Source organism: Mesoplodon mirus (assembly GCF_964341445.2).
Source record: "Mesoplodon mirus genome assembly, chromosome: 11".
NCBI classification, from domain to species: Eukaryota; Metazoa; Chordata; class Mammalia; order Artiodactyla; family Ziphiidae; genus Mesoplodon; species Mesoplodon mirus.
Genome location: NC_138987.1, coordinates 25,185,803 through 25,200,554, shown reverse-complemented (window position 1 = coordinate 25,200,554; position 14,752 = coordinate 25,185,803). Strand labels below are relative to the sequence as shown.

Genomic DNA, 14,752 nt, shown 5'->3' with positions numbered 1-14,752 from the left:
GGTGTCTCCCAAGTCAAGAAAAGAATGTTTTTCAAGGAAGGAACAATCCACCTTATGGACAAATGCTGTTGACAAAGCCAGTAAGATAACAGAGGTGGCATGAGCACTGGACTTGGTTAAAGCTGACCTTAATAAAATCAGTGTCTATAGAGGGAGAAAGCCCAGATTAAGTAGTTTGAAAAGAGACTGGGCCCATCAACAGACGACTGCTGTAAGATGATGTGGTATATATATTTATAATGGAATATTACTCAGCCATAAAAAAGAATGAAATAATGCCATGTGCAGCAAAATGGATGAGCCTAGAAATTATCATACTAAGTGAAGTAAGTCAGACAAAGAGAAATATCATATGGTATCACTTATATGTAGACTCCAAAAAATGATACAAATGAACTTACTCACAGATGTAGAAAACAAACTTAAGGTTATCAAAGGGGAAAGGGGGGGAAGGAGGGACAAATTAGTAGTATGGGATTAACAGATACAAACTACTATACATAAAATAGATAAGAAATGAGGACATACTATACAGCACAGGGAATTATATTCAATACCTTGTAATAACCTGTAATGGAATATAATCTGAAACAATGTATAACTGAATCACTTTGCTGTACACCTGAAACTAACACAATGTCATAGATCAACTATACTTCAATTAAAAAAAGAGAGAGAATGGTAGGTGAGGATATGGAGACAATGATGCTGGACAAATCTTTGAAGAAGACTTTCGTGAAGTGGAGAAGAGAAACGAGGTGGTCATTGGAGGAGAATGTGGGGCTCAAGGGATTTTTCTTAAGATATGAGTTACAGGAGCATATTTATAATAATTGAAAGAGAGCAAAAATTGATGATAAAGGAGAGAGAAGAGACGATCACAGGAGCCAAGTCCTTGAGAAGGTGAAATGGGAGGGAATTCAGCACACAACAGGAGGGGTCTGGGAACAGTGGCAGACACTTCAAGCGTAGTCATGGTGGGAAGGCAGAGAGTGAGTGTGGGGATGGCCTCAGAAGACCCTGTCTGATTGAACCTATCCTCTATCAAAGTATAGACAAGGTTATCAGCAGAGCCTGTGTGTGGGTGGTGGAGATACAGATAATGGAGGTGAGACGGTGGAGGGGCAAGAAGATGGTGGGGAATCACAGCTGGCCAACTCCCTCACCTATTCAGTCTTTGGTCAGATGTCATCTTCAGTGAGCCCCCTACATCACACCCTATTTAGAATGCATATCCCTTCACCCCCCAGTACTCTCACACTTTGTTCTACTTTTTCCTTTGCCATATCACCTTCTAACATACTATGCTATTTACTTATGTTTATTGTTCACTGTCTCACTCATTAGAAGGTGAGCACCTCAAGGAAAGGGGCTCTTTGTTTGGTTCCCTGATGTAGTCTGAATGCCTGGAACTGTGCCAGGCACTATTTATTGAATGAATAAACTTTTAAAAATGAATGAATGAAAGGAGGAGGCCAAGAAAGGAAGGATGGGAAGGAGAAATGAAGATAATTCCTCATTATGGTGATGGGGGAAGCAAACCTACTAGGCTACCTGGCATTCTTTGTTACTCTGGTCCTCATCTGAGATGGTGGCCATAAAGTGAACCAGTCAGCATGTTTTTCTAGCAACATTCAACATGCTCAGGTGCAGGCACAAAGAAGGTGGGGTTTAATCAAGGTCAAGGCTTTGCCAGGCAAATAAGTCAAAGAAACAAAGGGATAAGAGAATTGAGGTGCTTGTAAATGAGTGGTCATAATGATGGACCACAGAATCAAAGAGAAGTAATGAGGGGAATGAAATGATGGTCAAAAGAGTGGTTGGGACAATTAATCATCCTAGTCAATGTACACTCCAGTGACATTTTAAAATATTTAAACCCATTCGAAAGCAGGTTTCAGTTGCAAGTATTTTAGGGTTTACTTAGAACTGTCTTTCCCTAAAGAGACTTCATTTCAAAGAGAGATTAAGGTATAGCTTTGCTAAGTATAAATAGAAAAAGAAGAAAAGGACAACTACAAACTAAACTTCAGTACTTACCTGCTAATTGCTATCTTTGTTTTGCCAACCAAATAAAGCACTGTGTGACAAAAAGAATCAAGACTAGGGGTTCTTCATTTGACTGGAGTTTGTATAGAGAACTGCAGAGTGGGAGAGCCCTTCTGGCAATCAGAAGCAAGAGTGGACACGTCAGACATAATGTGTACAGTGTAATCCATGAGTCACCGAATTTAGGACTAGATTTTAGAAGACCCACAGGCACTTATTAGAGTCTGAAAACCTGAATCAAGAGAGCCTCAAGTGAAAGCCAAAGTGATTTACTGCTGTGCAATCCAAAATAATATACTGGCTAAACCAAGGAACCGACAGACTGCAGAAGAGGAGAGGCCCTGAGAGGAGACATAACACATTTTGAAACACTAACGGACACCAGGTCTCACCATGTGTCATTTTCTTTCCTGCCTACTGGACTGCTAACGTCAAGGACAATTGTGCGCAGTACAGTTTCATTCTCCTGCCTGCTCTCCTCCCAGCCTTCTATAAAGCTCTTTTTAATTTCAACCTATGTAGAAAAAGTCAGAATGGAGAATGGAGATGAAAAACAAAGAACTCTAGTGAGCAATAAATACCATCTTCTTGGAAGACCATCATGATCTTGGGTGAGTTTTCAGGTGATAGCGGTATGGTTGGCTTAGTAAAACAATTGGCCTGAAAGAGATCCAGCAACAAGACGACACTTTACTTAAACAGAAGTACAGTGTAATGGATTTGGTTGCAAAGAAGCTAAATGATATTAGTTTAGACCATTTTGGAGAAAAGTGACTAAAAAATGCTTATCTGGCCAGTATCAGTCCAGTCATTAAGGCCTAGGAGGACAATTATATCTGACGTAAATTACATTCATGGGAAATTGCTGAATGAGCATAAACAGCTTGAAAGTCGAGGTGAAGTGATGAGCCAGGCACTATGCAAGGCTCTGTGGGGAAACCCGTGTGGTCCTCATGGGATTCCCACTCCAGCTGGGGAAGCAGAGCTGCCGGAGGAGCTGTGATGTCTCCGTCACAAGTCACTGTGCCTCTGCTCATACTGCTTCCTGTCTGAACGCCATGCCCTTGTATTTTGCTGCTCTGTCAATTCATCCTTCAAGATCTAGGTCACTTCCTCTAATTTTCCTAAAACCTCTGGGAAGAATCTGAAGTTCCCTTTGTGCTTTCATAGGAACTTTTCAGGTTGTATCCTAATCACCTGTTTCATGCCTGTCTTCACCTTTAGTCAATGAGCTCCTCAAACGCACTGAGTATAACGTGGCTGTATTTTCCAAAGACGGCCCTGACAATAGCCTTCATCCCACATGTCTTCCAGAACTTTGCCTCTCTCCATCAAGAGGTGGGATCTATGTCCCCTCCCTTTGTTCCCACCTCTGCCAATGGAGAGCAGAATAAACACTTCTGGATCTAGGTCATAAAAATGCACATCTATTGATGGGTTTAAGAAGAAGTGGTGTATATATACAATGGAATATTACTCAGCCATAAAAAGGAATGAAATATTACCACGTGCAGCAACATGAATGGACCTAGAGGATATCACACTAAGTGAAGTTAAGTCAAGCAGAGAAAGATATTATATGATATCACTTATATGTGGAATCTAAAAAATAATACAAATGACTCTATACATAAAACAGAAACAGACTCATAGTCATAGAAAACAAACATGGCTACCAAAGGGGAAAGGGAGGAGGGGAAGGGATAAACAGGAGGGTGGGATTAACAGATACAAACTACTGTACATAAAATAGATAAGCCACAAGGACCTATTGTACAGAACAGGGAACTATTATATATTCAATATCTTGTAGTAACCTATAATGGAAAAGAATCTGAAAAATATGTAACTGAATCACTTTGCTGTATACCTGAAACTAACACAATATTGCAAATCAACTATACTTCACTTTAAAAAAATGCACATCTGTCTCATTCTCTTGGAACATAGGTAGCACATCATAAGGATGCCTGAGGCAGGGGAGCCTCAGAGAAGCCTGTGCAGAGATCCACAGGGAAAGAAACCAAGCCTACAGCCCCCAGGCCTGGCTGAGCTCTCAGCTGAGAGTCACCTTGAAAGGGGGTCCGCCAGCCTCCCTGGGAGCACGGCCCCTGCTGATGCCCATGGAGCAGAGAAGAGCTGGTCCTGCAGAGCCCTGCCCAACTGCAGACTTGAGAATAAAATAAACGACCATTGTTTTAAGCCACAAGTTCTGGAGTTGTTTGTTAGGCAACAATTGATAACAAGAGAGCACTCTTTCATTTTTGATTCTGCCTGGCACAGAGCCTGGAACGTGATAGACATCTGTACGCGTGATGACTGACGCTCTAACACCACCGGAGCTGCAAGTGGTGGAGGGAACCTTCCTCTTTTCACAACTGTGAGAGGAGTTTTCAGCTTGTCCTCTGCCTTCCTCCTGCAGCACAGACCCACAGATGTCTCCTTATGTGGGCTTGTGACTGCTGCTGTCTGACTCCCAAAGATTTGGTCTCAATGAATTCAGCTCTGCTGTGAACAAAGAATTGCCTAGTGGTAGCATCAGAACAAAGGTGTGGGTGTGAGGGAGGTCCTGTGTCTGTGGTCAAGGTATCCAGCTATGGCCACGTGAAACACCAGAAAAAGCTGTTCCACCATCACCCTGAGGGACAGTATTAGGATTCATGACTTACAACTGTAAACCCTTTGGGTATGACAGAGAAGGGGCTGACATAGCCTTAGATGAAGGGCCAGGTGTCCAGTCAAACCTGGTAGGAGGAGGACTAGTGGCTGTGCCATGCTGTTTGCTGTCCTCTTGGCATCTCTGTCCCCCCTCTTTCTGAAGTCTCCTCTGCATTGCTGAGGAGAAGCTGGGACTGCATTTCCCAGAATCCCCTTCTCTGGGGGGCTCTGGGTTAGAGTTAACAACAAGGGGTAAGTAAAATCTGGAAAGTGGAAGAGGCTGTTTTTTCCTCCAGGCAGGCAGCTAGACACAGTTGTGTAAGTTAGAGACAGCTTCAGGTAAGTCTTTTGAGAATCATCTGTGTCACAGTCCAACACTCTTGGGACCCCTAGGGGCTTCCAGGCCAGCGCTTGGGACCACCGCTACGATGCTTCAGGAAGTAGCTGGAGGTGACTTCCCTGCCCTTTTCATCGATGGTGTAAGCCTCTGTATCAAAGCCTTTGCTCTTGGAAGACACAGAGTGGCTTGTTTTCTGCAGAACTCTAACTGAAGAGGGGCCAAGCAGTTACAAGCACGAGGGAAGACCTTCAAAGACGAAACTTGATGTACGTGTAGACAAAAGTGTGGAAGGCCATGAAAGACTAGCACCAAAAGGGGTGGAAGCTAAACTAATGAATAGCAAAGGACAAGTTAGGGAGGGGTTTGCAACTAGGTCAGGTCTCCGCAAAGGTCCCAACACTGCTTAGGCACTTGATTTGTCCCTGCTCTGTGCCCTGGGAGAGGTCGTGGAGATGCAAACCCTGTCATCTTCCCCACTCCCACCCCAGACAAATCCAGCCAGTTTCCTTCCTTCTATAGGACACACGCTCACCCTACTTAGTGGTTCCACTTACTCTTCCAACCCTCATCTCAGTCCACACATGGGGAAATGCAAGGCAAAAGTAGTCCCAACAGTGGGAAAACTCTGAGGGGCTTTTGAGAGCTGGGTTTAGGAATGTACATGCCAACTTCTCTCTTAGTTTGCTCATTATCTTGGAGACTTGCCTTGAACTCCTGAACAAAACAGTGACTCCCTCCCAGGATTCCTGCATATTTTCTCCACAGTACTCATCGCACCTGACACATTTAATGCTTCTCTTCCCTCACAGTAGACATGATGCTCATTAGATATTTGATGAATGAATGAAGAATGACTCCATCTGGAAATGGAATCATCGGATGCCATTGACTGCTCTTCAAATATGCCTAAGACACAACAGGAAGCGAGTTAAGCCTTGGTCTCTGCCTCCAGGGACAGTGCTGCATCATCACGTTTGCAATTGAAGTACATCAGGCTTGGTTCATAAACTTCAGCTTGCAGTTCACCTTTTTCAGGTTTTCCACTTGTAAGTATTACAAGCAGGAGACCATGGATTTACGGTTTTCCAGACTGCTTCAAAGCTTTGAAATCACTCCATCTCATGAATTAATAATTAATGTCATAGCCCTAGTATATACTTTGTGTAGTTTTCAGCAATTTAACATAACACATAGTAAGAACAACAGGAACAAAAATAACACTGTCAAGAAAAGACTTTCAGTTCCTTTCACAGCTGCAACTCTACGATGCCCACATTTGGTAAGTAACAAATGACAATGCAAAATGTGTTTTATATCAGACAAGTTCATTTTAGACCAGTGAGAAGATCTTTTAGATTAATTTTCTTCTCATGGGATTGGTAACAATAGTTCATAACGTGACATGAGTTCTTCAGCTGTGCCTTATATAATGGGTATATTTTTTTCCCTAACATTGTTCTGTCTTGAGCAAAGGAATATGCATGAGTCACATGAAATATGTATTGATTTAGAATGATCCTTTGAGTAAATCAGTTCAGGATAACTTGTACTGGTCATCTTGACCTGGCAACAGAAATGTTTTGATTAAACTCTGTCTTCCTAAACAAGCAAAAGCAGTTGAGGTAAAAATAAGTAGGCCCTCAGCTCTTTAAACTGGTCTCAAAAATTAGAGTGAGAATAGGAGGAGTGGTGGGGAGAGGAAGACAGAGACAGAAAGAGGGAGAGAGAAACAAAGACAGAGAAAGAGAGAATGAGACAGAGAGAGAGAAGGAGAGAGCCCCCTCGCTCCCACCATTTGATGAAACTACCTTAAGAAGAGCGACCAGTGAGAATGAGGCTCTAATTCTGATGGACTGATCTAGGGCAATGGTAGGTGACACCAGAAGGAACAAATCCTGGTGATGAGGTGGGACTTACTATTGGTATGTCTTGCCACTCACCAGATCCCCTCAGGTTTCCCTAGACACAAGCCAGGGACACTCAGTCCAAGAGGGGACGGGGTTGAATGCCTGAGATCAGAACACAGGGTGAGCAGGGGCGGAGCCACTCCCTTTTTTATCAATACCAACAACCACCTAATATGTGCTGGACTCTCTTCTAAGCGTGTTATAATGTATTAGCTCATTTATCTACATAGTAGCCCCATTAGTTAGGATTATCTACTGTTTAATAAATGAAGAAGCTAAGGCACAGAGTGGTTAAGAGCCTTGCCTGGATATTTATTCAGTAAGTGAGAAGAAGCTAAGGCACAGAGTGGTTAAGAGCCTTGCCTGGATATTTACTCAGTAAGTGAGAAAGTAGCAAGTGATCTAAATCCCTGTTGTCTGGTTTGAAAGGCCAATCTTAATTTACCCTATTCTCTCCTCAAAGACATAGGCATCTTCATGATTCAAGAGTCTGATATTAAGAGTGCTTAAGTTAGCTGGTCCAGGTGGATGAAAGACGGAATAGCTGCCTTGAATTCCTCTAGCTATCTCATAGATACAACTTTATGCAGTTTGTTGCATTAAGAGTCTAACTCGGTAGTTCTCAGCTAGGGACAATTTTATACACCTGCTCCTGGAGACACAGGACCATACTTGGAGACATTTTTGGTTGTCATAACTTGGTGAAGTGGGGGGAGGAATACTGCTGGGATCTAGTGGGTAGAGGCTAGGGATGCTGCTAAACATCCTACAGTACACTGAACAGCCTGCTACAACAAAGAATTACCCAGCCGCAAACATCAATAGTGCTGAGGTTGAGAAATCCTAGAGCTAAATCGATTGATGTTACCCAGACACAGCCATGGAAATTTACATGGAAATTTACACAGCTATTTACAATCTCTTGCGACAAACTCAAAATCCCACAAGCTAAGCATTGGGCTCGGTCTTACTGTAAAAAACCCGTAAGACACCGTCTCTGCCCTCAAAGTGATTACACCAGCCACATGGCATCCTTGCCTTTAAGATGGAGGATCCTAAACTTAGAGGAAAACTGAACAAATTAAAGCAGAATAAATGCCCCTGTGTACCTGTTCTCTCTTTTTTTCACTTCCATCAAGACCACCATGAATTCCCTGACTGCTGCAATCTCAAAGTGGGCCATCTAAAACCACAGATTTGGCAGCATCTCTACTATCAGTAGAGATAACAGTGTCAGTGGTAATGAATTCTGATAGTTTACAGTCCAGAAGTCGAGCAGCTGTGGGTGTTGAAGAACTACCCTCTGCCAAGCAGGAGCAGCGCTCACCTCCCATCACCTCCCCCAGCCTCAGCCAATGACTGATAGGCAGGGGGACCTCTGCTTTAAAGGTGAACCAGCTCTGTGGTACTCCCTCTGCTCCAGAGCTTCCCGCTTGGATCAGAGACTATACTCTCAGTGTAGCTTTTCTCCTCTGACCTCTTCTACTTCCCTCAATCCTCTTTCTCCTGAGAGCACTCCACCCATCAACAACTTTAGCAAGAATCCTTGCCTCAGGCTCTGTTTCTGTTTAGGAAAGAAATTCAACCTCAGACACCACTTTTTAAAAAGTCCACTGCCAGTACAGATCAACAATGAACTCCTGAAAGGTACTGCTCTGATCTGAACTGTATCCCCTTAAAATTCATATGTTGAAATTCTAACACCCCATGTGACGGTAGTAGGAGGTGGGGCCTTTGAGAGGTCATTAGGTCATGGAGTCCTCAAAAATGGGATTAGCTCCTTTTAAAAAAGAGACCTCAGAGAGCTCTCTACCTCCTTTCACCATGTGAAGACACAGCAAGAAGATGCTGTCTATGAACCAGGAACAGGGTCCTCATCAGCGCCTTGGTTTTGAACTTCCAGCCTTTAGAACTGTGAGAAATAAGTTTTTGTTATTTACAACCCACCCAGCCTATGGTATTTTATTATAGTGGCCCAGTTAGATTAAGACAAATACTCAAGGAATTTCCAGGGCTTTGATTTTCAAAAGAAAATCTGCCTTCTTCACTCTTTGCTTAGGACTGTCCTTAATTTTCCTTTCCCTTTAACTCCAACTTGAGACCCTTGGTAATACATATATATGACATATCAGAAAATGGCGATTATTAAGTGGAGTAAGGTCTAAGTCTCTTTTGAGGGTCCAGAAAATACTAGAGGACAGGAATTTGGATAGTTCAGTTTGTCCGGACAGATTTATTTTAGACACTCATCATGGTTTGAACTATAAAAGAAGGGAGGAGACTCTGGTTCTTTCCCCTTCATTCTCAGAGCTCTGGATCCAGAGAGAACATCTATAGTAACAGTGGTTGCAGAACATAAACAGGGATGAAAATAGGAAGGGTAGGATGGGCAGGAAGCCTGTGAAGGCAGAGAACAATCTAGGTGAGATTAGCACCTTCCATGGGGAATCTTTGTATAGTTTTCCCTTGAATAGGTGTAAAGCAAGACTAGGATGGGCAATCAAGTACAGTTTTTCAGTTCTGGGTTGCTCTATAATTTTATTCCCTGATGAATCTAAAACCAAATCCTCTGGGCAGATAAATGTCTGAACGTTGACCATGTTAAACATGTTACCTAAGGTATTCTAAGTTCTTCCAAGAGCAATGAAGGTAATCATTAATCTCATTCATGCATATACATTATTAGCAATATATAGTCAGTTGATGTTGCTATCCTAATGGTTACATTTTAAGGCATTTATAAACTGCATGAAAAATTTTCCAAAAACTTTGCCTTGAAAAACTTTTTTTTTTTTTTTTTTGCGGTACGTGGGCCTCTCACTGTTGTGGCCTCTCCCATTGCGGAGCATAGGCTCCGGACGTGCAGGCTCAGCGGCCATGGCTCACTGGCCCAGCCGCTCCGCGGCATGTGGGATCTTCCCAGACTGGGGCACGAACCCGTGTCCCCTGCATGGGCAGGCGGACTCTCAACCACTGCGCCACCAGGGAAGCCCAGCAGGAATTTTTTGTCTGTTTTATTCACTGCTGAGTTCTTAGTGCTTAAAGCAGTGCCTGGCAGAGAGTAAGTGTGTAATAAATATGTGTTGAATGAAGTAACTATCATCAAGATGGTATGATATATATAAATACAGTTATTTGGTAAACAACTGATGATATGGGTTTTCCCTCATGTTCTGTGTGAATCTAAAGAGGAAGGGTGCTCCATTAATCTAACTGGTACTCATACATCCCAAATAATTCGAAAGTCATCCACAACCTGACCCTTTATATGAAGGAAGATATAAACCTCTTATTGATAATGATTTAAAAATAGGTACCAAAGAGTCAATGATGGACATAAAATTAAAAATGAAAAAAAAATATTTTTTATTTATAAATTCATCAGAATGTGAATTTATAAATATGAGTTTACCTTTAAAGAAGGGAATCTCTTTAAACAGACAGACACTTAAGAAGAAAATCACTTGGATTTGATACTTTATTTGGGAACTTTGCTGTGAATTGCTTTCTCTGGGCTAATATGAAAGATGAGTTACAGAATATTAAAGACCCAGGGTGCCAAAACAAGCACTTACCTGCTGACTAATCAGGTGGGGGGCATAGTTTCCACCAAAGATGAAATTTGACTACATCCTCACTTTTATCATGAATTAAAGATTTTCCTGGCTGTGTTTCTTGACTTTCAATGTTAAAAGAGATAAAGATTTTCTTTCTATTAAACTGTTGAACTACAGAGCCTGTCTTTACCGATTTGGAAACAAAAGCTTCTAAGTCTGTGAAACATTTTCCGTAACTGTTGGACATCATGACACACAGCTAATGAAGACGATACTAATAATTCATACAACGTACTTAGTGTTCATCACTGATTATACATCAGGTATATGTGGATTCACAGGAAGCCCCCTGGGTTTTCTTTTTTCTTTTCCACCTTGAACTATGTTCTTTGTTTTATATATAAAAGGTAGAAGTAACTTCTGGAAGCTGAAATAGCTGTTAAAATTGCTGTCTTTCTACTGAAACTGTTTATGAAAACACTAGATTTAAATAAAAGTGCTTCTGATGGGTTTTAAATCTAATACTACAATGGAGATACAGATTTCCTGTTCATACAAGGGACGTTTTATTTTAATTCGCTGTGATGGGGAAAATTAATTTAGCTATAATTTCCTGCCGCCTCTAAGCAAGGAAGGAAGTGCAGAGATCCCCCGCTTCTTGCTGAACTGGCTGTGGCTGTGAGGACGCAAAGCAGAGCTGAGACAGAGTTAGAGTCAAACTGTGCTGCTTATGCAGAGTTTGGGTCGCAGGGAAAAGCTGCTTAGGAAGAAGTTTCCAGAAAACCAAGCTGTTGGTAGTGGATAGAGGACTGTAGGGAAGCTGCCACCAAGAGAAGAACTTTTGGGGGGAAGGGAGAGAAAGAGATGCTTAGATAAGTTTTTATGAAGTTTTGCCATATGGTGATATTGTCCTTTTCCCAACTGTTATTTTTTTTCCAGTAAACATTAAAATAAACACCTAGGTATTAAAATTGGTTTTAAATTAGAACCAAACAAAATTATCTGGTATACCACTAAAATCATATGAGCTGAACATCTAACACACTACGGTCAACTCTGGACTACACAGAATCAACTGCACACTAAAAGACAGAATTACCGTCCTCAGCTACCCGCTCTAATTCTGGCAGCTGAATACTGTAGTACAGATGATTTTTAGGAGACATACAGGAGATCTGTCATTTCTTTAGTAATGTATTTTATTTGGAAAAGTATTAGGCTTTTTGAGTTTTAACTTGTAAGCCACAAGACGACATTGAAAAGACCTACACAAAAGAAGCCCCAGGAGTGAAGAGAATAGTTATGAAGCTCAAAATAGAAATCTTTCATTAATTGAAGAAAACTACCTAGTTTTGATGGGAATCAAAACTTTGACAGAGGGCCTCCCTGGTGGCGCAGTGGTTGAGAGTCCGCCTGCCGATGCAGGGGATACGGGTTCGTGCCCCGGTCTGGGAGGATCCCATATGCCGCGGAGCGGCTGGGCCCGTGAGCCATGGCCGCTGGGCCTGCGCATCCGGAGCCTGTGCTCCGCAACGGGGGAGGCCACAGCAGTGAGAGGCCCGCATACCGCAAAAAGAAGAAAAAAAAAAAAAAAAAAAAAACTTTGACAGAGTCAGAACGGATCACGCGAAGGACTTTCGTTATTTCAGATCATGTCGCAATACAGATCTTTTATTTCTTTACATAAAAATTCTGAAACTTAGAATAAAAGATGAAGAAAAGATTTTTAGGGATAAAATATTAACGCACTATCAATGTTAAGAAAAGAATACACAACTGTCTCAATAGAAACTTAAAGAACAAGATTTATCAAAGGCCTGTTCAGTGGGTATAGGAAAGATTTTCTGGAACCCCATAAAAGTGGAAAAAACAACATATTTAATTCTGTTTGTTGCTCTGGGGGAAACTCCAGCTGAAGCAGTCTTTTGAGCTATCTGCTTCCACTTTCCTGAGGATGAGAACCTGTTCCCTTAAGGCTATACTCATCTCACTGTTTTTCTAATTCTCTTTTTTGAGACTTCCAGAAAAATACTGCTTCTGTTTTATAAATGCTCCAGAGTTGAGGCTAGTCTAACAGACCTGGAAAAATCCTATTTATCTAAAGCGTACCAAGATTAGCATGCAACCTTCACCGTATAAAGAAAAACATGGATGTCTGACTTCAAAGATCCATACTTTAGCCTTGAAAAGCAGAATCAGAAGCAAACACTTTTAATTGGCAACATGTTCTTCTGGACTATGGAAAGCTCCAGAAGCTGTGCACAGTGTTTAGGGAAAATCTAAGAAGAGTTACATAATCCAGCTAACAGGGCCAAGTTCTAGAAATGTGCACAGCGTTTCTGGGTACACAATAATCCCATTGTGGATTATTATCAGAGGCTTGGCTGGGCCTCTTGTACCATCCTCAACCTTCCCCTGCAGAGGAGAGAAGGGGAAGAGTAAACACTGATAAGGTAAGCCCTGAGTTTGGGAACTTGATAAAACCAACCTGAATGTCTTTTAAAAACAGAATCACTTTGTAAGTCCCAGCTGTTTTGGGCCAAATCAGCCAGTCTCTTCTGCTGTGTGTGAGGATACCCAAACCCATTATGTTTCCTGAAATGTAAAAAGAGCCTCTATGGTGGGGTGATTGCATTTTATCCGAAGTTTTCTTTAATCCATGCAAATAGAACCCGCCATTAACATCGAGAAGCAGTAGGTGTAGGAAATCAGGTAAATTATAACACTTTGAAACAATCCATTTAATTTGAATATTTTGATTTTTACGGAATCTTTTGGCATCAAAATGCTCTCAAAGGCAAACTGTGCTGCGAAAATCTAATTGCTAGAACATTCTCCACACACTGCAGATTGGCAAAACCACAGCAAATGAAACATTCAGTTAACATAATGACTAACTGCTTAGTTTTTAATTGTCTCCCAATATGAACTGATGTATATTTATATTTTTTCTCATCCAAGCAAACTATTTACCTCTTTCTCCATTTGTAATCCTTCTGCTCTAATATTTCTTTCAAATATTTCTCTCTTTTCCATCTGGGGGTTGGATTTTCTGTACACAAGAATGTAGTCAATTCGACACTTTCCATCTCTGAAGTAAAGTCCATTTGATTTGTTTTTTTCTGGTACTGTCTGCACACAAAGAGAAAGGGACCAGTTTAAGACACTCAAAACTGAGCCTTGGATGAGTAATATTAAAGAACAATTAAAACTAAATGCATTTCCTTGGGTTTTATCAAAATTACACTTTTATTAATGAAAAACGTAAACGAGGAAACAAAATAAAAATTGGAAAAAGCAGTCAAATGGGCAAAACTTAAGACAGCTAACAATACTGTTGGCAAGGATGTGGAGCAACTGAGAATTCTCACATTCTACAGGTGAGAGTGAAAATTGATATATTTACTCTGGAAAACACACTAGCATCATCTTGTAAAATTGAATATTTACATAACATATATCCCTACAGAAATTCCTGGTAAAGCAACTAGGAAACATGTATATGAATGTTCACAGCAGCATTATTCATAAGAGAAAAAAATTTAAACATAGGAATCAGTGCAAATCAATGAACAGGCCAATAGATAGACTGTAGAACAGTGATACACTGGAATATTATACAGCAGTGAAAATGAACTACTGATACATCTAATAGTAAGCAAAAATCTTAACAATACTGACAGAAAAAAAGCAAGTCACAAAAGACTTTATACTGCATGATACCATTTTTTATAAAGCACAAAATAAAATCAATGTAAAATAAGTTGTTAAGGCTACTTATGTATGCATGGTAAAACCATTTTTAGAGCAAGAGAATAAAAAACACAAAAATTCAGGAAGACAGTCCATTTGGTAGGAGAGAAGGATGGGACCACAAGTGGTTTGATGGTTTTAGTAATACTTTAGTTCAGGGTTTCTCAAATTTTTTGCCCACAATAAGAAAAATATTCTTCTTTTGATATTTGTGTATACAGTTGTGAACAACAACGGGGTGAAATCCACTTGTAACTTAGAGTCATAGTGGGGCCTCCATATCCACAGTTCCTCAACATCATGGATTCAACCAACCACACACCATGTAGTAATGTAATGTCTACTATTGAAAAACACCCACGTATAGGTGGACCCACACAGTTCAAACCCACGTCATTCAAGGGTCAACTGTATTTATAAACACAAAAAAAATTGGAGGACACAGTACACATCAGTTTCCAAACAGTAGTATGAAGAAGGAACACATG

The 14,752-nt window shown here is 41.0% G+C and overlaps 1 protein-coding gene across 1 annotated transcript in view; it reads right to left on the bottom strand.

Annotated features, from left to right (window-relative positions):
• ANO4 (anoctamin 4) overlaps positions 1-14,752 on the bottom strand; it is a 422,302-nt gene that overhangs the window by 174,261 nt on the left and 233,289 nt on the right. Inside the window, exon 5 of the mRNA XM_082634623.1 lies at positions 13,485-13,643. Coding sequence (XP_082490749.1) covers positions 13,485-13,643 — 159 coding nt within the window. The remainder of the gene's footprint in view (positions 1-13,484; positions 13,644-14,752) is intronic.